This window comes from Marmota monax, unplaced genomic scaffold, assembly GCF_021218885.2.
Source record: "Marmota monax isolate L192 unplaced genomic scaffold, Marmota_monax_Labrador192_F-V1.1 WCK01_AAM20220418_F8-fsc00043, whole genome shotgun sequence".
Classification (NCBI taxonomy): domain Eukaryota; kingdom Metazoa; phylum Chordata; class Mammalia; order Rodentia; family Sciuridae; genus Marmota; species Marmota monax.
Window position 1 is genome coordinate 12955827 of NW_026691982.1, and position 26431 is coordinate 12982257.

At 36.8% G+C, this 26431-nt stretch overlaps 1 protein-coding gene across 4 annotated transcripts in view; it reads right to left on the minus strand.

The window, feature by feature from the left end:
- Mipep (mitochondrial intermediate peptidase) overlaps nt 1-26431 on the minus strand; it is a 190796-nt gene that overhangs the window by 116115 nt on the left and 48250 nt on the right. For all 4 annotated transcript variants that reach the window (XM_058580735.1, XM_058580731.1, XM_046447939.1 and 1 more), the window contains exons 11-14: nt 25234-25387; nt 16505-16582; nt 14668-14872; nt 13224-13333 (exon numbers count right to left, since the gene is read on the minus strand). In XM_058580735.1, coding sequence (XP_058436718.1) covers nt 13224-13333; nt 14668-14872; nt 16505-16582; nt 25234-25387 — 547 coding nt within the window. The remainder of the gene's footprint in view (nt 1-13223; nt 13334-14667; nt 14873-16504; nt 16583-25233; nt 25388-26431) is intronic.

Here is a 26431-nt window from a genome sequence, read left to right on the forward strand (position 1 = left end):
GGGTCTATTAAGAATGCTGGAAATGACTGGATTTTCTATTGCTACTCATTTGTAAGAAGTCTCCCAGTATTCTATTTTCTCATTTGGAAACAGCCAAACTCCTGACCACAGAAATGGTCACTTTCCATTATCCAGTTATCCAGAAACATTTCCATGACCCCTTCTTAGACTTGTCAATGTAGAACTGATACTGTAGTCTGCTTCAAAGCCAGCACCTCTCTGGATGTGAAACCTACTACTGTGCTTCACTTCAACATAAAGGAAAGAGTGTAGGTTCAAACTAAGCTTGAATCCTGTACAACTTATCAGCTTAGTGGCTTCATGTTGGGTAATTTACTGAACTTCTCTCTAAGCTACATTTCCTCGTATGCAAAATGTTAATATTATCTTTTCATGGGATTAGATGAGCATCAAACAAGATAATATATTTTAAAAACTCAGTATGTCAAGTTTAACATAGAGTAGGTGCTAAATAAAAAAAGGTAGCTAGTGCTTACTATTTCTACCATCTTACATAATACAATAATCATTGACTGACAAACTTAATTTACATTTTACTATTTTGTCTACATATTCTGTAAATGTAGTCTGTTTTAGATTTACAAGTTCTTAGGAGACAGGAATGATAGCTAAATAGTTCTCTTTCTTTAGCACCTAACAGGTTCTAAATAAGAAATGTACTTTTATAGATTCCTGTTTATATGTTACATTTCTTTTTATTTATAAAATAGCCACATTAATCCCAGTTTGTTTTATTTTGAGACAGGGTCTCGCTCAATTGCAGAGGCTGGCCTCGAATTTGCAATCATCCTACCTTAGCCCCCTGAGTGGCTGGAAATACAAGCATGCACCTCAGTACCTGGCTAAAATAGCCACATATTTTTAACCAAACTAAACAGTTTTAGAGGAGGACACTTTCTCCAAACTGGTGATTAAGGTTTTGGGGGAAAAAATCTAATTTAATTAATATACAGTCTATATTTTAATATCTGCCACAAAAATCTGGTCATTAACTCATTTTTTAAAAATATTTTTTCACTGTAAGTACAACTGATTATCAAACAATGAGTCAGTTTTTCATCTGCAGGCTCCAGTTCACATTTTCTAAAAGACTGGTACTACTCAGAAAATGTTATGCTTCTGATGATATTTTAATCAAATATATTCCATGCAATGGTTCTAGAGTTTGGAGCTGCATAGCTTGAAGAAATGTTGACTATATTTCTTAGATTTGTTTGTAATGTCTTTTTCCCTCCTCAGATTGCATTCAAGGTTTTCTCTTTTTATTTGGTTTCCAGCAATTTCATCACAGTGTATTGTATCTAGGTATATTATTTTTGTCATTTATCCTGCTTGGTTTCTTGAAGCTTCTTGGATTTCTGGTTTGATTTTTATTATTTTTGGAAAATTATCAGCTACTATTCCTTCAAATACTTCTTCTAACTTGTTCTCTCTTCTCCTTTCTGGAACTCAAATTGCTTATATATTACACTGGTTGAGATTGTCCCAAGGTTCTTGGATGCTCTGCTTCCTCTTTATCTTTTATTCACCAACTCCTTTTCTCCCTATGTATTTCAACTGGAGTGATTTCTATTGACCTGTCTTTAAATCCAATGCTTTTTTCATCAGCTGTGTCAAGTGTATAGATCTAGATACTGCCACACTTGTTAAAGATTCAAAAGAACCCTACTAATTTATCAAAAATGCTACAGATTCCTCAAAGGAAGTGATCATATGTGAACTGGGGCTTTATTTCTTGCATTTTCATTTGACTAACTCTCTCATATTCCTTCTCTTCTCCCCATCTGTTTACATATGTTCCTCATCTTAGCCACATTACTTTTTTTTTTTTTAAGTATAGGGGATAATATCCCTTAAAAGAATTCTTTCAATACCTGTCCAAAAACTATTTTAATTATCTGCTCTTTTAAATTCTCTAAGACTGATTCTGTTCAAAGAGTCATCTTTGAGCAGAGTGTCAGGGTTCTGTGCTGCTCTTGAAGTACTTCCTCTAGGCCTGCACACTCCACCTGGCCTCTCACCCTACTCCCAGTAGTTTTCACAAGCACCTGGTAGAGGTATATAGAAAATGGAGTATGAGTGAGGGCAAACTTCCCCTGTATCAGAGCCCTTGAAAACACCAGACTGATAGCCAGTCTACAATTGGCTTCTAACAATCTGTGTTACCCAATTTTTCTTATCCCTTGTATGACAGTTAGATCTGTCACCCAGTGTTCTACAGCAGGCAAGCCAATCTGTGTCTCCTTAGATTCAGACAACTATAAGACCTGGTGACCTCAGCTCTCCATGGGTTCAAGAAGAGTTAGGATTTGATCTGTCTTTTTCTGTACTTAGGTTGACAGCTGTGCCCTTTGAACTTTCTACATCCTGGGTGGGTGGGAAAATCCTCATCAGTGTAGATCTTCCTAAGTAATACCATTTGGGCTTTTAAAAAAGCAAAGGCAAAAACCCTGTATAAAGAGTGAGCCACCCCTTTAAGTCAAGAATTAGACATTAAAAACTATTATGAAGAACTTCCAATGCAGCATTTATGATAAGACAGCATGCTTTAGTACTCTCAAGAAAGGGAGTCAATGGATTTTAGCCAAAAGAAAGTTCACTCAACAAATATTTGCGGACTGACAGCCCATTATGTGACTGATACAGTTGGTAAATGAGTGAACAAAACAGATAAAAATCCCAGTTCTCAAGGAACTTATATTCTAGCAGACCTTGTTATTTTTCAAAATACTATTGGGGGAAAAAAAAGCCATTTTTATTATGCTAGTTCCTATAGGCTCAAGGAACAAAAGAAAAGGATTTAAGCCTCTATTTCCTCTAGGGCTTAACTTTTTGACAGAAAGCATCAAACTGTACTAATTACAATGATGTTTAAATATGCCAACTCTAATCATTTTAAGTTAATTTGTGAGGATTTTGCACCTTAATTTAAATAATGCAGAGAGTCAACAAACAGCAATGAGGGTTAGAAATGTATGTAATATACTTTCAAAGGAAATAAAATGGTAAAATGAAATGCAAAAATGTAAATATGCTAAAGTACCAACTATTCATCCATTTGTTTAATAAAATTCTCAGTATAAGCTACTATCCTAGGTACCTTGAGAAGAATAACAAACAATATCTCTTTAACCAAACTCTACTGAAGTTCCTCCCAACTCTCTTCTCAGATTAGGTCCTGACTCAGTTTTAGAAGAGTACTGCTAAGTTTTTGCTGTTGTTGTAACAAAAAACTGAAGCTGGGTGTTCTATAAAGAAAACTGGTTTATTTAGATCACAGAGCCAAAAGAGTCTGAAAGTCCAAGATTAGGCAGCTCCATCTGATTGGTGGAGGCCTTTTGGCAGATGGCACAACAATGGTGGGAGTGGGTGCAGAAGAGAATACATGGAGAGCCAAGCACTAAAGCTGCCCAGGCTATGAGTCAGCAGCTCCCATTTCCCAGCTTGATCCCACTCTACCCCAAGCTATATGTGACAGCAAGCACTAAATCTCCATTCATATCTATAATGGAGAAATAACTGGATAGCAGCATGTTTCAACTCACTGTTTTGCTATAATCAGTAATACAGATGATACATAATCAATATATTCAAAATGCTGCCTCAGTCCACAGAGATAATGTTAGGCCTAAGTTCACAGGTAATAATATCTTTTATTGTTTACTCGATTGTTAGTGGTTTTTTTCTAACAAACTAAGATGATCTGAGATTTAAAACAAAAATATTTAAAAATGCTTATGTATTATCATGGGCCTATTGAGGGCTTAAAGAAAGAGAGGGTAGAAGGCTTTGGGGTCCATGAGGTTGGACATTAAACACTTTGGAGAGGGGGTGGCTCTATGGTAGGGTGTTTAGTTTACATGCGGTCCTGGGCTCAATAAATAAATAAACATTTTGATATGTGACAGAGGTCTAATTTCCATTAGAAAAAAGTTCACGAATACTATAAACTTGACTAACAAAACTTTTGAAGCAGGTTTGGATGAATTGTTAATTTTTAGTTTCTAAACGCTTAATTTTTTAAGTAATAAGTAAATGAGCAGACAAGTGACAAGTGCAGTGACTGGTCTAAGGTCACCTGTGCAAGGTGGTTAGGCCAGAATCAGACCCATCTCTACCTCCCACATCAATGTTTTTGTCTAGACATAACTGAGAAGCATTAAAGCTGAAAAATAAGAAAAATTCCCAAACAACCTAAAGCTGCCAAAACTAATCTAGTTCTAGCTGCACTGTAATTTTGACCTTCAATCCTTATTTATATCTCCTGAAAGAATGACAGGAGAAGATTTATTACAAGTCTGTATGTCTCCTGGGAAATAGATCTTAAGCAATTTTCGCCTTGGGCTGACTTTCAAACCCAAGGCAACAAACTAAATCTTATAATGATGCAGTTCTAAAATAAAAATACTTGAATTTTACTGTTCTAAAAAGAACACTTAAAATAGTTATGGGTACTGTATTTTGCAAGACATTCCGTCAGAAGAATAGGCCTTTTCCTACAAAGGGATTTTTAACTAGGAAAAACTGGAAAAAGAAAACGCCCACAAGGTTCTAACATTGATTGATCAACTTTAACATGTAACATCTAACATTGATTGATCAACTGTACATGTAAAACTAATAAATCTACTAACCCCATGTTACCACTGTATGATCTGGCAAATTAGTTGACCTGTCCAGGTCTTAGTGTCTACACAGCATGGGTAACCACATACCCACACCATAGACTCCTAGACAGAACAAACATATAAAATAATGAGCTTTGATTTCCATTATTTGTGGTTTGATAAATATTTCATGAGAAAGAAAACTAACAGGAAACATTTTGTTATAATGGCTAATGGACAAAACTATACCTAAAATATCAGGTTCTCTCACAAACTCAATTGGATGTATTTGGTGATGAGTTTCAAAATTACCAGGAAAAAAAGTTCTAAAATAATTACTTATTTTATTTTTTATTTATTTTTTATTTGTAGTTGGACACAACACCTTCATTTCACTTGTTTATTTTTGTATGTGGTGCTGAGGATCGAACCCAGAGTCTCGCACATTCGAGGCGATGGAAGGAAAGAATAGTTCATCAGGAAGATAAAAAAACTCTATGATTTTATATGCATTTAATAAAATATTCTCAAAATATACAGACAGCAAAAAATAGAACAAAATGGGAAATGACATATTCATCATCCTAGTAGAAGATTTTTACTTCTTCTACATCCTAGTAGAAGATTTTGGTAGGCCAAAAAAGTTATATTTCAAAGATCTAAACAATAGAATTAGAAGGTTAACTTAACAGACCTGGAGGGAATCCACCAGCCACACAATAGACAAGCTGCTCAAGTACTGACAGACTACTTCCAAAACACTATCAGCACATGAGGCCATAAATAGACATCAACAAACAGCAAAGAATCAATATGAAATAAATTAATTAGATATCAATAACTAAAAGAAAAATACATCCCCTGCAAAGGTTTAAAATTTTTAAATTATGTTTCTAAACAAGTCCTTGGTTAAAACTGCAATGGAAATCAGAACATTATAAATACTTTGTAATAACATCATAGAATGCAGCTAAAGAAAGCACTACATCATGAAATCAAAAGTTTATAGCATTAAAATTTGAATGCACCTCAGGTGTGGTGGCACAAGTCTGTAATACCAGTGACTCAGGAGGCTGAGGCCAGCCTAGGCAAGATAGCAAAATCCTGTCTCAAAATTAAAAAAAAAAAAAAAAAAATTAAAAACAGGCTGGGGATGTATGTATTTCAGTGGTAGAGTGACCCTATGTTCCAAACTCAGTAGCCCCCAAAAATGTGTGTGTTATAAGACTAACAATTAGCTAATATTTACCTTAAGAAATCAGGGAAGAAATAAGAAAGGAGGAAGAAGAGATTAATAACAAAAGCAAAAACTATTAATGAACTAAAACAAACAAAATAGAGAGGAACAAAGTTAGTATTAGTTTTTTGAAAACACTAATGAAATAGCCAAACTCAGGCCAACATTAATAGGGGAAAAAAATGAGAAAACAATACTAGGAATGAAAAAGCATATAATTACAGATTTAACAGAATTTGAAAGATAAAAGAATACTATAAATAACTTTATGACAATAAACTAAAGAACTTAAATAAATAGATTTCTAGAAAATTATAACTTAGCAAAGCTTACTAAGAAGAAGAAAAGAAGGCCCAAAGAGTCATATGACTACTAAAGAATCAGTCATTTAAAAAACTACTCCCTCAGAAAATAACAAACCGTGAATAGTTTTATGGATGAATTTTGTCAAAGTTTGATAAGGAACAGATGATTATCATTTTATAAAAATACTTGTAGAGAATAGAAAAAGAAGGAACACATACCAGCTCATTTTATAAAATGGTATGTACTTAATACCAATGAAGAACAATAGGACAAAGAAAAATCATTAGCTGATTTCTCTCACAAATGCAAAAACGTTCTACATGCAACATTAGCTATGAGTCATAAAAAAATTTAGGAAGAAGGTTGCTTAATCCTAGAATTCAAAGATGATTTAATCTTTAACATTTATATTCACAACATTAGAAAATTAAAGGAAAAGAACAATCCAGTACCTCAAAAGAGACAAGAAAAATCTGACTGATAAAATATAATATCCATTAATGATTTAAATATTTTTTTAAAAACTTGCAAACTGAAAATTGGAAGGAATTTTCTTTTTCTTGCATCTCCACCAAATCTATAGCAAGTATCTTTTTTTATAATAAAACATTAGAAACATTTCCTTGTAAAATCAAGATCAACACCAATAGAGGAAGGGCACTGGAGGGAGAGAGGGCATGGGGAAGTATTGGGGAATGAAATCTACTAAATTATGCTATGCTATGTCCATGTACAAATATACCACAATGAATCCTGTTTCTCTATATGTGTGTATACATAATATTTAAAATTATAATACACTAATTAAAATAATAACAATAATAATAATAATAGAAGGAAGATAAGTAGAGTATAGCAAGTGGATAGGGGAGGACAGGGCAGGGGAATAGAAGGTACTGGAGAGTGAAACTGATCTAACCATGTTATGTACATGTACAAATATGGCATAATGAATCCTACTATTATGTATAATTCTAATTCAGCAATAAGGCAAGTAATGTCCATTTACAACTTTTACTCATCACTGTATGGGAGGTTCTAGAAAGTAGAGCTGTATGCCAAAAAGAAACAAAAAATAAATGGACTGGAAAGAAAGAATACAATTGTCATTATTCACAACAGAAATACTTTAAAAATTCTATAGACAAGTTATTAATGTAATAACTTTAGCAAGGTTGTTGAAGATCAATATACAATAAAGATAAACTGCATTTTAAAATACCAACAACAAATACAAAATATAATTTTAAAAAACATACTATTCATAGTGGGGTCAAAAGGTGGGGCTCTCAAGACTAAGTCTAATAAAAGTCGAAAAAGCCCTTAGGAAAACACTAAACTTTAAAAGAATTAAAAAAAAAAACAAAAAACTAACAAGTGAAGAAATATGCCATAGTCATATATTTGAAAATTCAATATTCAGAGATATTAGATCTCTCCAAATTGATCTATGATGGTGCAATTCTGAGCAAATTCTTATAAAAAGTTTTCAAGAAAATAGATAACTTGATTCTAAAATGGACAGGAAAGAACACAAAGACCCTAGGCTAGATAACAAATTTTTTGAAGAACAAATTGAGGAAAACTTATCCCACCATATTTGAGAGTTTATTATAAAGCTGTAAAACTGTAGTAATAAAAACAGTGTGGCACCAGTATGAAAATAGATACTTACACAATGAAATAAAAGAAAAATCCTACAAACAGACCAGTACATAGACATGAGTCCTTGGTATATGACAGATCCCTGGAGAAAGCTCATCACAACATGCAGAGGGCAATAGCGGGTATGGGAGGGGAGGTGAGGAGAGTGTGAGGGTGTGTGGAGGGAGTTGTGAGAATCAGGGAAAAAAGAAGATGGAGCAGCAGTTGCTGCCAGGGAAGGGCAGGACGGACAATCAAGGATCTGTTCTATTCAGGATTTTGGCTAAGCTAATTCAGTTACATAGTTAAAAGAGTCCTGGGTAGAAATATGGTCTGAAAAAAATGGGATGGGAATAGAACCTCAGAAATGTGAAGAAAAGGCGGAAGTATTAAACTTTGACTTATTTTCAGAAATTTACCTAAAACCTGACATGAAAAGATCACTAATCTAAGGTAGGGACAAAAAGATTCTGTGTTTAGAATCAATATCTGGGGACAGTGGAAAAAAAGAAGAGGAAAATTCTGGGTACTCAAATTTTGTGAGTGTCAGAGGTAGCCTAGCTTCCCCACTGGGGTGTTTGGGGATGGGGTAAGGGTCAGGCTTCAAACTGCAGAATGCAGGTGCTTAATGTTTTCAATGTTGGGTGTAGAGTCTAAGACTATCTCTTCTCCTTGCATACAAGAATGCAATAATTGCAAAGAGCACTTATGATTTTATAACAGCCTGGGGGTGGGAGTAACTATGATATTAAATATAAATAGGTAACCAACAATGAATAGTAGTTTCAGGGGGGAAAAGATTGCTTATTTTCAAATGGTTTAGGGAAGACAAGGATCATGCTTTCAGAAGTGTGGGACCCCAATAGATATAATTCTACGTTCACTCCAAGCAAATGGAAAGGGATGAAGGTCAGAACCAATAAGCACTAAGAAAAGAGACTATAACCTTGTATGTCCTTAAACACCACAGGTCCACTAATGCAGCCATAGAAGGAATGAAGTTTGTGGGGAAATGCCATCAGACTACTGACCCATATTAAGTTTATTAAGTTTAAAAACCTGGGCTGTTATCGAGTGTGTACCTCTCTCTGTACCTGGGCTACTGATCAATATATAATACATGCTACTTCCGCTTTGATGCTTCAGCTTGTTGAGACAGTTTTGAATCTCAAATGAGCACCTGGCATTTGTTATCTGTGTGGCACCTGCACATCAGATAAGCATACTTGTAATTCTCCAACCAAAAGGAATTCATTGGCTCCATTATGCTCTAGTTCAGATAAAATACTTGTAGGTGTCAATAAATCACTGATAGGTTATTAGAGGTTTCTGGAATGTATCTCACGATATTAAAATCCTTTCCTGAAATGCAACAGAATAGGAAATTTAGCATAAAGATGTGACCCTGTTATTTTTCCTTATGAGCTTAAATGTATTTATTTACAAAGACTTGGATTTTAGGGAATTAACTTCTTATCCTTAAGGCTAGGACTGCCCTTAAAATGAAAAACCTCAAGTCATTTGGTGTCTTAATTAGTAACAAGAAAAGGCAAGCCCTTTGTGAAGCTTAAAGCATTTATCCATCCATCTCTTGCCTTCAGGCATGCTTTCCCTTCTCCGTGAAATCACAAATTTATTTTAAATTCTTCAGAGACTGTGTCTGCAAGTCCCTTAAGGGCACTGGACATGACTTCTGAGTCTGAAAGCTGGATTAATTCAAAGCAGCTTAATTCCTTCTTCCATCTCATCTATACTAGAGGGTATTTAGGGCCTTTTATTTTCTTACAACCATCTAGTTCAAAAATGGTTTTTCTTACTAAAGAATTCAGTAAGAATATAGGCACTGAGAAGCTCTCTCCTTTTTTTGGACATTATATCTCTCTCCAAGCAGTGACTCTTACCCTTCTCCACTCCTCTGCTTGCTCAGTCAAGAAATTGTAATATTTGAAAATTGACACTAGAATCAATGATGAATTTTGGCCCAAGATTTAACTTATTTTTTCAAAACAAAAATTTTATTTTTCAAAATCTGAAAGGCTTCTAGACAATTTGCAGTCTTCCTTACACTTGTGTGCTTCTCATACCTGTATTCACATGCTCCCCAGACAGCTCCCCTACTAACAAGGCTGGCTAATTTGAGATGCCTCCTGCTTCTCTGAATGGGCAATTTCCCATCTCCCTGTACTTCAGCTGTCATTGCTTTGCCATGTAATTCCACATATTGGCAGTGTCCATGTGACTACTATATTTTAGACTTGTATTACCAATGGCATTCTGGACAATAATGATGCTCTCTGATATACCCAAAGTATATACAAATTCCCTCTCAAACTTGACCCTCTTCCAGAATTCTCTCATGTGAAATCTGACTTTTCCTTCTTCCTTGCTCTACTATCTAAGTAGCCCAAGTCCTTCCTAAGTCTCACAGGGCTGGAGGATCCTGTTCTTCCTTGCCATCCCCATTGCAGTGCACAATGTGGCCCTCATCACCGCCTGATTGCCATTGCATTCACCACTAAAGAGCAAGCCAGGCCACAGGTTCAAAGACGAAATCCAGGGAAGATGTTTGCCAAAGGCTGAGGAGAAAATGGGTGGTGGGGCAGAGGAGTGAGGAAGTGAGACAGCAAAGTTCTGTAAAAACAATGCTGAAACTCACTCCAGTAATGAGGGGCAGTGTTGGGAGATGGGCTGGGATTAAAAGGTACGTGGGGAAAAGGGTGCCAAGACTGATACAACTTCTAGGGATGAGCAGGGCAGGCAATAGCAGGGGTTACAGAGAGCCCCAGATATGTAGGCTCGGAGACCAGGGCTGTGCCCTGTGCAACTTGTGCACAAGCTCATGAACCATGAGGGAAGTGGCAGTCTAAGCCCTGGACCATACATAGTCCCAGCCCTATTCTTCAGGAAACCTTGGTAGCTCACTGACATGAGGAATGCTTCTCTCAGACTCCAAGCTCATCTCTCCTCAATCTGTATACCTTCTAGATACCAGGGTCATTTTCCAAAAAAGTCTGATAATCTCACTTCTCTACTTACAACCCTTTAATGATTCACACTCCACCACCCCCACCACACATAAACAACAGGATACAGTTCAAACTTTTGTTTAGGATCTGAACCTTCATCATATGGCCCTACTCTCCATCCCTGGGCCTTTTCTGGCTGCTTCTCTCCTCCTTTTCCTCTAACCACACCCTCTGCCTCACCATAAGCCCTCTTGAAGACTTCTCTAGGCTTCTCAGGGGCTTTTCCCATCGGTACAAATGCACTGCATTTGGCTTTGCCTGTTTCCCTAAGAATTAAAGGCATGAGTCCTGGAATGCTGACTTACTTATTCATGGCTGTTTCTCAGATATGGACAACAGAGACTGGTATTAAACATAAACATAAACTCCACTTGAATTTCCTGACTGAGAATCTCGTGTTCTTACTATGTCATCAATAAATATCTTTGATGAAATGGATTAGGGCAGTCAGGCACAGGGTGCACACCTGTAATCTCAGAGATTTGGGAGGAAGAGGCAGAAGATTGCAAATCCAAGGCCACCTCAGCAATACAGTGAGACCCTCAGCATCTAAGCAGGACCCTGAATCAAAATTAAAAATTACACAAAAAAAAAAAAGACAGACATGGATCAGGGCTACTGATTGCTGGCTGGCACACTGCCTCTTCTACGTCCTTTTCCAAGACCTTGTTCCTTCAGCACACCTTCTCCAGCTTCTCCCTAATGCTCCCAGACAGTCTGAGCTAGGATCTCCCTATGACCTCACACTGTGTACCTAGCTATGCTCCAACAGGCCTCAGACAGGGAACAATTACAAAATTCCTAATCATTCCTAAGCCCCCAAATATGTAGCTAAACCCCATGGATAGGTTAGCTATTTGGTGGGGTTTTCATTTCTATACTATTTGGCCATGTCTACATAATCCTCAGAGCACCTCTTTGCATTATGATGAACAAATAGCTAATTAAATTACAAATATTTCATTTTTAAATTTTTTTTTAGTTCTAGGTGAACACAATACCTTTATTTTATTTATTTATATGTGGTGCTGAGTATCAAACCCTGTGCCTCACAGGCACTAGGCAGGCACTCCACCTCTGAGCTACAGCCCCAGTCCCAAATATTTCAATCTTACCATCTTAATAACTGAAGTAAATGATAAGAAAGACTTGATCAGATTAATTACCAAGAAACCCATCCATTATCTATTGTTGAAAATGATAGATAGATAGACTCAAGTCCACAAAAAGAAATGACCAAATCATACAATGCATCTATAGACATAATCAGAACAAGAATCACAAATAAAGGTGGGTTAGGTCCCTTTTTTGGACTAGGCAACTCTAGGGCCTGGAGACTCAAAGATGAATATAATTAACTCTGGCAACAGGGAGGTACATTATTAGGGGAGAAAACCCCAGCTAATGTAATACTATGCAATCAAAGTTGTTAGAGAAGAAATATATTTTCTAATGCAAGCAGCGCAACATTGATACTACAGCTAACTTACCACAAGGTATTTCCCATTTTAATTTAAAAACCTTTAAAATTACAATGCTCCATTGAACTCTAAACCTTAAATTAAGGGATTTTAAGACTTAGCATTATACAGATAAAAAAAATATGCAAGGATATTGGGAAATATGCACAGCATAAAACTGAGGCCATGGAAACAAATATTTAGAAACAAAGGCTCTTTGAAGTAAGACAGGCTCAAGTGCTCTACCAAGAAGACTCCTACATACTTATTTGGAAAACAGGACACAGAACTTTCCTCATGGGGTGGTGAACTAAATAGTAGATAACTTGGCATATAATAAGGGGTAGTTATGTTTTTACATATGACCATATGCTAGGACTATGAGTCTCTAGTCCAAGGGGAGGAAAAGGGAATCAATAAGAAAACCTAAAAAAAATAAAAGGAATCTGGTACTAGGAGAGGGTGACAGAGTTCTGAAAAAGTACCAAGTATTCAAAATTATCCAGCCAATCATCACTATCATAAAAGTCAATCATCTAAACCCTAAAGACAAAATGACCAATATCATCTGAGTATTACCCCTTATCTAAAACACCTGGGACCAGGAGTATTTCAAGTTTGGGTTTTTTTTTAAGATTTGGGGATATTTGCATATGCCATATGAGATATTTTGGGGATGAGGCCAAAATCTAAACATAAAATTCATTTGTTTCACAAACATCTTAACTTATACATAGATTGAAGGTAATTCTACATACATTTTAGTGCACCTGCATTTTGACTATGACTGGTCACATGAGCTCAAGGGTTAAATTTTCCATTTGTGGCATCATGTCAACTCTAAAAAAGTTTTGGATATTGGAGCATTTTGGATTTAGACTTTTTGAATTAAGGATGTTTGCGCTGAATTAGTAGTTCCTACCTGCCCAGTTTGATAATGTCTGGCAAACTGGTTAACCACTCGATAATCACTTGAAAAGTACTCCATCAGAATAGATGGAACCTCAGCAAAATCAGTGGGGCACCTGGTCCCTAAGATGGGAAGAAAGAAAAATATTTGGTATAAGTCAAATCAACATATTTATCTTACTTTTAAAACTTTTATTTGTATTTCTGATGAACTATGATCAGTTTTAATTCATTAAATCAATACTTCTATAAAATTATTGTACATATTTGCAGAAAAGTTTATTATAATCCTATATATTTTTCTTTATATCAAAAGTATAACCAAATATTTGCACAGCTGCTGAAACACCTTATAAAGCAACAGCTCACACCCTCTACAAACAAACCTGTCTTTTGCTATGCTGGTATACTTGAAATATAAATTAAAACATTCTCACAATTAATATAGCATTTGTATTTAATTCACTAAATTCCATTACCTAATGTTTTTATTCTTTATTTGTTTTAAAAGTACTTTATTCAATCTATCTATTGCTTTTTGTAACAAAGTCATTCCTTAGTAAAGAAAAATCAATATTTTAAACGCAAAATTACTTAAAGCCACAAATCCTGAAAGGACTTTTTGGTGACAATTTATGATTCTGTTCAGTCTATCTATATAGTCTTTCCAACTACCTTCTCCTTGCCCAATACTGTGTGTATAAAGTTAGTTAATAAGTAATGTGTGCCAACAATTTCCCAGGTGGTTAAATGCTGACTATTTACAGGAGTGAGCTTAAGAATTAGAGATAAGACAACTAAGAGGAATGTCTAGAATATCATTAAATATGGTCACATGTCAACATAAAAAACTAACAAAGCAGAACTATCATTCTATACAATGGATAATAGTATAAGAAAAATGAAATGCACTTTATCATGCTTTTTAAACGTGCCTTACATTGATTTTTAACAGATAAAAGAGGCAACATTCATTTACTTATTCATTCACTAACTTTGTGCTAGGTGCTAAGGAGATACATAAGCATTTCTCTTTCCCTCTCTCTCTATCACACACATACACAAGGTACTCACAAAGCCACAAACATAAATTCCATGTAAAACATTAGAAAATGGAAAAAGATACATATTCAAAAAACAGGCAATGGAGACTTATGCTCTGGTGAGAGCTGTTAGCAAGGATGAAAAAAAGCATAAAATGGTCAGGCTGTATGACAATATGCATTTATGTATGTATGCATGTATGGAAATGTAAAAAAAAGCACAGTATTTTGCACAATTAAGATAACTTATAATTACAATTTTTTATAAAGTGAAAAATTTAATAAGATGGGGCAATCTAAGATAAAGAACATTATTAAATGATCACATTTTCCAAACAGCACAACCTTTTTCCTAAGAAAAATATTCAAGTTTTTAAAGAATTATATTAAATGAAAGTTCTCTTCATAGCTCACCAGTGACATGTTGGTACCGAGTTCGTCCCAGCATAGAATGCATGGCATGTCCCATTTCATGGAAAAGATTTTCCATCATTCCAGGAGTTAATAAGGTAGGTGAGTTCCTTGAGGAATGGGGAAGATTCAGCATAAGAACTACAACTGGGAGTTGATAGTCTCCATCTTCTTTTAACCTGCCTCCTCGAATTGTAAAATGGCAATCCTTTGAGAATCAGAAAACATACGATGAGGTGAAAGTATTAGGCAATCTAAAGAGCAAGAGAGTCATCATACTATTATATTCATTAATATAAAACTACACTGAGATGTAAGTTCAAACTTATTCTATTTTTATTCTGTATATTTAAAAAGATACCTTTTCTTGACATTTTTTACTCTGCTAAAATTTTAATTCTTTAAAGCACCGGCAATATATTGAGCTTGTATTGACTGATTCATTCACCCAGTGCAAAAATACACACTGAACTGATGCTGTGCCAGATGTAGGAAACAAGTCAACAGAGATCCTAGATCCACACCCTCAAGGTGTTCTCAAGTAACTAGGAAGGGACAAACAACAGCTACTGGGGAAGGGACACTAATATTTATGTTGAGTCTCTACTACGTGTCAAACAATGAACTAGGGGGTACTTACCATGTCTGCTATTTGTATCACTCAGAAGTGAGGGGCCTAAATGATCCTGAAGCAATAAATCTGAAGGAACTCCCTCTGGAGCAGGGACCACACTGAGATTCACCCACTCTATCACTTATTCCTCACAACTACCCCATAGGGAGTTATGTCACTTTCCAAGTGGGCAAACTGAAATTTTGTCTTGTAAATGTTAAATAATATGTCCAACAACACCCAGTTAGAATCACTGTATCTTGGATCTGAATCCAGGTTAACTACTAGGAGCCAGGGCTGTTAATTACCTAACTGGAGTTTCTATCACCTATTTGGGCAAAGGGGAAGTACACAGGACTCAAAGCCTATACTCTCGTCCCCATTTTGACACCTACTAGACAAATCATCTTGGAACGTAATCTCCCTTTATAAGTGTCACTTATCTCTGGAATGTAAAGAGTATCTTGTCACATCCCAAAGTGGTCATCCAGATTTCCTAAGTTCACATCTGTGAAATCCCTTAGTAACTGTGAATCACTATTCAATGTCAGGTACCATTATTTCTATAATTGATAATCTCATTTCTTGACATCTCTCATCAAGTTGCATAAACTGCTAAAGCTGATTGGCCAGCAAATTTGGTAAGGATCTAAAGGAAAAGAAATGAACCTAACATCTTCCATACAAGGAGCTAATTGGTAGGTAAGGTTTCCACATGGACCTATGTTCTGAAATTTTGAATTAGGTTCATTGTCAAGCATGGAGATGAGTTAAGAACTGGGGCTCCAGTCATAATGTTTAGATTCAAACCCTAGAACTTTCAGCTGTGAGTCTCTAGGTAAATACATAACCTTTCTGGACTTAGTTTCCTCATAATATTAGAGCCTAGTTCAAAAGGTTGAACATTAATAGATATGTGATAGAACATTAATAGATATAGGATGTATATAAAAAGGCTCCATGCATTGGTTGGCACAAAAAGGGGCACATAAAATGGCAGCTATCATTATTACTATCATTAATATCATGTTCCAGATAAAAGTGACAGACACATATTTATGCAGTTATTTCTATGACCTTTATTGTTTTCAAATACTATCCTATTTTCAAATGTATATATTTAGTATCTATCATTAGTGCCTTTTAAATATTATGAAACTATAAAAATGATACATAAAGTTTACATGAATAAAAGTAAATTGCTAATCTCTGTAAAGAAAAGATCACCTGATGTGGTTTGTCTGCTCGCTGGAAAAAATCACAGTAAATGTATCCCAATAATCCTTCAGATTCGTGGACGACAGCCTAGAAAACAATTTTAAATTTAGTGGTGAATGAGCCCATCGGAAACTCTAAGTGGGAAAATATTTCTAAAACAAGAGCCTATATATTAAAAGTCCATAGTCACAAATACTGACTTCACTTCCCACATTCCACATTACCACAAGGTAGACTCTCTCTTCCCTCATCCTCTTTTGCTCCATCTCTCAAATAGTTTTAATTGAAAATTCTATCCAGGAGAGAAAATTCTTTTCATGGGAATCCTTTGTTCTGACTGCCCATCTTCTATAATACTAGCACCAACCATTGTTCTTCAGAGATGATTTTACAACCCACCCTAATGAGTTGGGAAGAAGTGTTGGCTGGACAATTTTAGTGGCAAAATTATTTTTCCTTTACATCTTGGAATATAATTACATAAGTACAAGTGAATTATAATCCCTGGAATCAAAAACAAGAAGATGCAGCTCTTAGCTTCAGTTGAAAAATCAGTAATATTTTTTTTATTCCCTCTCCAAAAAGAGCCTTACAAAAGAGGCCCAGTTTAAAGGTAAGACACAGCACTGTCTCCACCTCGCCTTCTTTTGTTTGTTCTGACTTTGATAATCCTATTAGAGAAAACCTCAATTTTGTGCTTTAAAGTTTCCTGCAAGTAAGTATTCATTCATTCAACAAACATCACAAAGCACCTACTAGGTCAGGACTTGATTAAGGCATTTGGGATACAGCAGTGAACACAACTAGCACACAGTGCTGCCCCAGTAAGCCCATGTTCTGGAATACCAGTGAGAGCTCCTCATTGCTTGCACTTTGTCCTTTCAGTCTTCGGTTACCAGTTGTTGTTGTTTTTTTTAATTACATTTCTGCATTTTATCAGTCTTGATCATTTTGGAAAGTTAGTGAAATACAAACGGATATTTAGTAACTTCCATGATAAAGTGATTAGTCCCATCAATTCTCTTTTTCAATCCCCCTGTCACACCTATCCATGCACACATGGCCCAGAGCCAGAGAGACAACTCATGCTGCTGAACAGAGTGAAGTAGGTGCAAGGAGAAAGCATGCAGGCAAAAATGAATAAGACAACAACACAGAGTGGCCCGCGGAAGGGCAGAGCTTCCAACCACTCCTGCAAGGTAGGCGGGTCTGCGACCCACCGGCAGAACAGGAGCAGCGGCCTGCTGAGAGGCAGAGCCGCCCCCTCCCCCTGCGCCGGCAAGGTAGACGGAACTGTGACCACCCACAGAACAGGCCCAGCGGCCTGCTGAGGGGCAGAGCTGCCCCCCACCCCCTGCGCCTGCCAGGTAGGCGGAACTGTGACCACCAACAGAAAAGGCCCAGTGGCCCGCGGAGGGGCAGAGCTTCCAATCACTCCTGCAAGGTAGGCGGGCCTGCGACCCACCGGCAGAACAGGAGCAGCGGCCTGCTGAGAGGCAGAGCCGCCCCCTCCCCCTGCGCCGGCAAGGTAGACGGAACTGTGACCACCCACAGAATAGGCCCAGCGGCCTGCTGAGGGGCAGAGCCGCCCCCCACACCCCGCGCCTGCCAGGTAGGCGGAACTGTGACCACGGACAGAAAAGGCCCAGTGGCCTGCAGAGGGGCAGAGCTGCCAACCACTCCTGCAAGGTAGGCGGGCCTGCGACCCACCGGCAGAACAGGCGCAGCGGCCTGCTGAGAGGCAGAGCCACCCCCTCCCCAAGCGCCTGCAAGGTAGACGGAACTGTGACCACCAACAGAACAGGCCAGACCTGCAACTGACAGACAGAACAGGCCCAGCGGCCTGAGGAAGGGTAGAGACGCCCCCCGCCCCGTGCCTGCCAGGTAGGCAGACCTGCGACCCACTAGCAGAACAGCCCCAGAGGCCTGCAGAGGGGCAGTGCTGCTGCCTGCGCCTGCAAAGTAGGCAGAACTGCGACCACCGACAGAACAAGCCTAGCGGCCCGCAGAGGGACAGAGCTGCCGCCCGCGCCTGCAAGGTAGGCGGACCTGCTACCGACCGGCAGAACAGGCCCAGCGGCCTGCTGGCATGGTAGGCACATTGCCCCAATTGGAGGAGGGGCAGAGCCGCTGCCCACGCCTGCGAGGGAGACTTTGCAACTATACAAGACCAATATAAATATATAGGGGGAAAATTCAATAGCACAACAGTTTCACCAAGTAGAAAGGAACGCGAACAGTATGAAGAGACAAGGAAAGAAAGGACCACAAGCAATGCAGGTCAACTCAACGTTAGAAGAGGTAATAGCTGCAGCAGATGGAATGTCAGATAAAGAATTCAGGATATACATGCTTCAGATGATCTGGAGTATCAAGGAGGACATCAGACAGCAAAATCAGACAATGAAAGATCACTTCAACAATGAATTACATAAACAAATCCAAGAAGCAAAAGATCAACTATACAGGGAGATAGAGGTTATAAAAAACAAACAAACAGAAATCCTAGAAATGCAGGAAGCAATAAACCAACTTAAAAACTCAATGGAGAATACTACCAGCAGAGTAGAACACTTAGAAGATAGAACATCAGACAATGAAGATAAAGTATTTCAACTTGAAAAGAACATAGACAGCTCAGCAAGACTGTTAAGAAACCATGAGCAGAACATCCAAGAAATATGGGATAACATTAAGAGACCAAATTTAAGAGTCATTGGGATACAGGAAGGGACAGAGTTTCAAACCAAAGGAATGAGCAATCTATTCAATGAAATAATACGAGAAAACTTCCCAGACCTGAAGAATGAGACAGAATCCCAAATCCTAGAAGCCTACAGGACGCCGAATGTGCAAAATCATAAGAGACCCACACCTAGACACATTATAATGAAGATGCCCAACATACAGAATAAGGAGAGAATTTCAAAAGCTACAAGAGAAAGGAAGCAGATTACATTTAGGGGTAAGCCAATCAGGATAACAGCTGATCTTTCAACACAGACTCTGAAAGCTAGAAGATCCTGGAATAACATATTTCAAACACTGAAAGAAAATGGGTTCCAACCAAGAATTGTGTTTCCAGCGAAATTAAGCTTCAGGATGGAAGATGAAATTAAAACCTTCCACGATAAACAAAAGTTAAAAGAATTTGCAGCTAGAAAACCATCTCTTCAAAACATCCTTGGCAAAACATTACAGGAAGAGGAAATGGAAAATAACAATGAAAACCAACAGTGGGAGGTAGGACAGTAAAGGGGGGAAAAATAATCAAAGAGGAAAACAAACCATGTTTAGTAACAGAAATAAACAAATATGGCTGGAAGAACAACCCATATCTCAATAATAACCCTAAATGTTAATGGCTTAAACTCACCAATTAAGACACACAGGCTAGTAGAATGGATCACAAAACAAGACCCAACAATATGATGCCTACAGGAGACTCATTTGATAGGAAAAGACATACATAGGCTGAAGGTGAAAGGTTGGGAAAAATCATATCACTCATATGGACTTCGGAAACAAGCAGGTGTGTCCATACTCATATCAAATAAAATAGATTTCAAGCCCAAGTTAATCAAAAGGGATAAAGAGGGACACTACATACTGCTCAAGGGAACCATACACCAACAAGACATAACAATCATAAATATATATGCCCGTAACAATGGTGCAGCTATGTTCATCAAACAAACTCTTCTCAAGTTCAAGAGTCTAATAGACCACCATACAATAATCATGGGAGACTTCAACACACCTCTCTCACCAATGGACATATCTTCCAAACAAAAGTTGAATAAGGAAACTATAGAACTCAATAACACAATTAATAACCTAGACTTAATTGACATATATAGAATATACTACCCAACATCAAGCAGTTACACTTTTTTCTCAGCAGCACATGGATCCTTCTCAAAAATAGATCACATATTATGTCACAGGGCAACTCTTAGACAATATAAAGGAGTAGAGATAATACCATGCATCTTATCTGATCATAATGGAATGAAACGGAAAATCAACCATAAAAGAAGGAAGGAAAAAGCATACATCACTTGGAGAATGAACAATAGGTTACTGAATGATCAATGGGTTATAGAAGACATCAAGGAGGAAATTAAAAAATTCTTAGAGATAAATGAAAACACAGACACAACATATCGGAATCTATGGGACACATTGAAAGCAGTTCTAAGAGGAAAATTCATTGCTTGGAGTTCATTCCTTAAAAAAAGAAAAAACCAACAAATAAATGATCTCATGCTTCATCTCAAAATCCTTGAAAAAGAAGAGCAAAACAACAGCAAAAGAAGTAGAAGGCAAGAAATAATGAAAATCAGAGCTGAAATTAATGAAATCGAAACAAAAGAAACAATTGAAAAAATTGACAAAACTAAAAGTTGGTTCTTTGAAAAAATAAACAAAATCGACAGACCCTTAGCCATGCTAGCAAAGAGAAGAAGAGAGAGAACTCAAATTACTAACATACGGAATGAAAAAGGCAATATCACAACAGACACTTCAGAAATACAGAAGATAATAAAAAATTATTTTGAATCCTTATAGTCCAATACATTAGAAGATAGTGAAGGCATAGATAAATTTCTTAAGTCATATGATCTGCCCAGATTGAGTCAGGAGGATATACACAACCTAAACAGACCAATATCAATTGAGGAAATAGAAGAAACCATCAAAAGACTACCAACTAAGAAAAGCCCAGGACCGGATGGGTATACAGCAGAGTTTTACAAAACCTTTAAAGAGGAGCTAATACCAATACTTTTCAAGCTACTTCAGGAAATAGAAAAAGAGGGAGAACTTCCAAATTCATTCTACGAGGCCAACATCACCCTGATACCTAAACCAGACAAAGACACTTCAAAGAAAGAAAACTACAGACCAATATCTCTAATGAACCTAGATGCAAAAATCCTCAATAAAATTCTGGAGAATCGGATACAAAAACATATCAAAAAAATTGTGCACCATGATCAAGTAGGATTCATCCCTGGGATGCAAGGCTGGTTCAATATACGGAAATCAATAAATGTTATTCACCACATGAATAGACTTAAAAATAAGAACCATATGATCATCTCGATAGATGCGGAAAAAGCATTCGACAAAGTACAGCATCCCTTTATGTTCAAAACTCTAGAAAAACTAGGGATAACAGGAACATACCTCAATATTGTAAAAGCAATCTATGCTAAGCCTCAGGCTAGCATCATTCTGAATGGAGAAAAACTGAAGGCATTCCCTCTAAAATCTGGAACAAGACAGGGATGCCCTCTCTCTCCACTTCTCTTCAACATAGTTCTCGAAACACTGGCCAGAGCAATTAGACGAAAGAAATTAAAGGCATAAAAATAGGAAAAGAAGAACTTAAATTATCACTATTTGCTGATGACATGATTCTATACCTAGCAGACCCAAAAGGCTCTACAAAGAAACTATTAGAGCTAATAAATGAATTCAGCAAAGTGGCAGGATATAAAATCAACACGCATAAATCAAAGGCATTCCTGTATATCAGCGACAAATCCTCTGAAATGGAAATGAGGACAACCACTCAATTCACAATATCTTCAAAAAAAATAAAATACTTGGGAATCAACCTAACAAAAGAGGTGAAAGACTTATACAATGAAAACTACAGAACCCTAAAGAGAGAAATAGAAGAAGATCTTAGAAGATGGAAAAATATACCCTGTTCATGGATAGGCAGAACTAACATCATCAAAATGGCGATATTACCAAAAGTTCTCTATAGGTTTAATGCAATGCCAATCAAAATCCCAACAGCATTTCTTGTAGAAATAGAGAAAGCAATCATGAAATTCATATGGAAAAATAAAAGACCCAGAATAGCAAAAACAATGCTAAGCAGGAAGTGTGAATCAGGCGGTATAGCGATACCAGACTTCAAACTATAATACAGAGCATTAGTAACAAAATCAGCATGGTACTGGTACCAAAACAGGTGGGTGGACCAATGGTACAGAATAGAGGACACAGAAACCAATCCACAAAACTACAACTATCTTATATTTGATAAAGGGGCTAAAAGCATGCAATGGAGGAAGGATAGCATCTTCAACAAATGGTGCTGGGAAAACTGGAAATCCATATGCAACAAAATGAAACTGAATCCCTTTCTCTCGCCATGCACAAAAGTGAATTCAAAATGGATCAAGGAGCTTGATATCAAATCAGAGACGCGCCGTCTGATAGAAGAAAAAGTTGGCTACGATCTACATACTGTGGGGTCGGGCTCCAAATTCCTCAATAGGAAATCCATAGCACAAAAGTTAATAACTAGAATGAACAAATGGGACTTACTCAAACTAAAGAGTTTTTTCTCAGCTAAAGAAACAATAAGAGAGGTAAATAGAGAGCCTACATCCTGGGAACAAATCTTTACTCCTCACACTTCAGATAGAGCCCTAATATCCAGAGTATACAAAGAACTCAAAAAATTAGACAATAAGAGAACAAACAACCCAATCAACAAATGGGCCAAGGACCTGAACAGACACTTCTCAGAGGAGGACATACAATCAATCAACAAGTACATGAAAAAATGCTCACCATCTCTAGCAGTCAGAGAAATGCAAATCAAAACCACCCTAAGATACCATCTCACTCCAGTTAGATTGGCAGCCATTATGAAGTCAAACAACAACAAGTGCTGGCGAGGATGTGGGGAAAAGGGTACACTTGTACATTGCTGGTGGGACTGCAAATTGGTGCAGCCAATTTGGAAAGCAGTATGGAGATTTCTTGGAAAGCTGGGAATGGAGCCACCATTTGACCCAGCTATTCCCCTTCTCGGTCTATTCCCTAAAGACCTAAAAACAGCATGCTACAGGGACACTGCTACATCGATGTTCATAGCAGCACAATTCACAATAGCAAGACTGTGGAACCAACCTAGATGCCCTTCAATAGATGAATGGATAAAAAAATGTGGCATTTATACACAATGGAGTATTACTCTGCATTAAAAAATGACAAAATCATAGAATTTACAGGGAAATGGATGGCATTAGAGCAGATTATGCTAAGTGAAGCTAGCCAATCCCTAAAAAACAAATGCCAAATGTCTTCTTTGATATAAGGAGAGTAACTAAGAACAGAGTAGGGTCGAAGAGCATGAGAAGAAGATTAACATTAAACAGGGATGAGAGGTGGGAGGGAAAGGGAGAGAGAATGGAAATTACATGGAAATGGAAGGAGACCCTCAGAGTTATACAAAAGTACATACAAGAGGAAGTGAGGGGAAAAGGAAAAATAATACAAGGGGGACAAATGAATGTCAGTAGAGGGGGCAGAGAGAGAAGAGGGGAGGGGAGGGGAGGGGAGGGGGGATAGTAGAGGATAGGAAAGGCAGCAGAACACAACAGACACTAGTATGGCAATATGTAAATCAATGGATGTGTAACTGATGTGATTCTGCAATCTGTATATGGGGTAAAAATGGGAGCTCATAACCCATTTGAATCAAAGGGTGAAATATGATATATCAAGAACTATGTAATGTTTTGAACAACCAACAATAAAAAATTAAAAAAAAAAAAGATTCAACACAACAAGAAGATAAAACTATGTTACTAATGCACCTAATAACAGACCACCACAATATCTCAAGCAAAAACAAAATTGAGACAGCCCTACCATAATAGCTGAAGACTTCATCATTCAACTCTCAAAAATAGCTACAACCACCAGACATAAGGAAGGAAATACAGGGCTCAACCCAATAAATCACTAGATCAAACAAATTCACAACACTCAACAACAGACAGCCACTGTGGAAAACAATATGATGGTCCCTCAAAACACTGAAAATGGAATTATATGATTCTGCAATTCTTTGGTATATACTGAAAAGAACTGAAAGCATAGCCTCAAAGAGATATTTGGACACCTCTGCTTATGACATCATTTTTCACAATAAAGAGTAGAAGCAATCCACCTCCATCAACAGATGGACTACTGCTATAAAAAACTACTGCTATAAAAATTTGTTAGACATGTAATGGAATGTTATTCAGCCTTAAAAAGGAAACTTAATGTGTGCTAAATGAATAAATCTTGACAATATTATGCTAAGTGAAATAAACCCAAAAAAAAAGAGAAAAAAAAAAAAAAAGGACAACAACACAAAGTTTCAGGGACAAATGTTTGAGTCAAGAAAGCCTTAAAATCTGAAAAAATTTTAAAATATTCACTCCTCAAATAAAGTGGACCTTAACAGGAGAAGAACAAACTCCAGGCTTCAGTTATTGTCAAAGAAATCAAATAAATCAGAACATGTAATAAAAGTTAGTACTGATGGAGTGATAACATCTATGACATGGGAAGGAGTTAGAAAGAAAAGAAGGGTATCAATGGATTTTGGAACCAACCAAAAGAAACACTGCACTGCAGGTAAATAAGTGGTAATGACAAAACTTCCTATAGCTAGAATTTGTAAACATATGAAGATCCAGATATGAAGATTCAACCTTCCATCAAATTACTCAAATTTTTTTGGAGAACTAATTCTGCTACCATATGTTTAGAACCTCTATAGAGTGTCAAAATCAAAAATGGTATCTGGATTATTTTATGAATCCGAAATAAGGTGGGATACCCTCCATTAGGACGAAGCTAACTTCTGTCAACTTGATTACCAAAACCAAAGGGGCATAGCTGTGGGACTGCACATTAAGTGGGAGGCTTACCAGCTTTCGGACATCTTCACACCACACCTCTCCTTTTGCAGGCTGCTCTGCATATAACGAAATGCCCAACAGCTTGTTAAACAAAATATTCAGGCCTTCCATGCAAGCTCCAAGGGAAAAAAATGGACAGTATAAACTGGGCTCGATATTGTACCTAAGAGAAGGAAGAGAAGTTTAACAGCATTTACTTTTCAATTTTTCAAGGTAAGTTCAGTTAACTTTTCATTCAATACTTAGGACCATAATGGCTAAAAAAGGATTCAAAACATAAAGGTATGCAATTGGTCCTCAGTATCCTTGGGTTCCACATCCAAGGATTCAAACAACCTCAACAGAAAATACTCAGAAAAGTTGTGTTTCTGATGTACTTGTACAAATATTTTTTCTTGTCACTGTTCCCTAAACAATTCAGGATAACTATTTACAGAGCATTTATATTGTACTAGCTATTATAAGCAAAAGATGATTTAAAGTCTCCCAGAGAATATGCATAGGTTTTATGCAAATACTATGTCATTTTATATACGGGACTTATGTATCCTAGATTTTCCATATCTGCAAGAATACTGGAACCAATCCCCAGCAAACACTGAGGAACTATTTTATTTCTATCATTTCAGGGATATTCAGATGACAGTCCAGTTATTATTAATATTATTAGGAATACAGTAATTAAGGTAGACATTTCATTCCCCAATCTTGATCCTTTTCAGTTTCAATCTTTCACTGACCTAATTAGGAGTCTGTCTCAATCACCTACACTGTACATATTCTTTTATACATACTCATACACAAACATGACCAGTTTCAATTATAATGATAAACTTTATAAAATATATTACATTCTAAAAAAATATGGCATAGCATATAAATATTAAACAAATAAAATCCTGATTCACACTAAGAAAATTTAAAATTCTCACTGGTAAAATATTTGTTTTGAAAAAAAATATGCCTGGAATATAAACAATCACATTTTAATGTATTTGTTTTATAATTGTTATGTTTTCAAATTCAGGACAACATAACTGGCAAACTGAATTATTCCTCATCCAAAAATAACTTTTTTAAGCCCTATATATTCCAACATAAACCAAAGCAGATCCAAAATATTTGATTTGAATGCTTATTTCTAAGTCATTAAATCAGGCCAAGATTTACAAGCACAGCAAAAAGAATGGTTCTAGACTAAATGTAG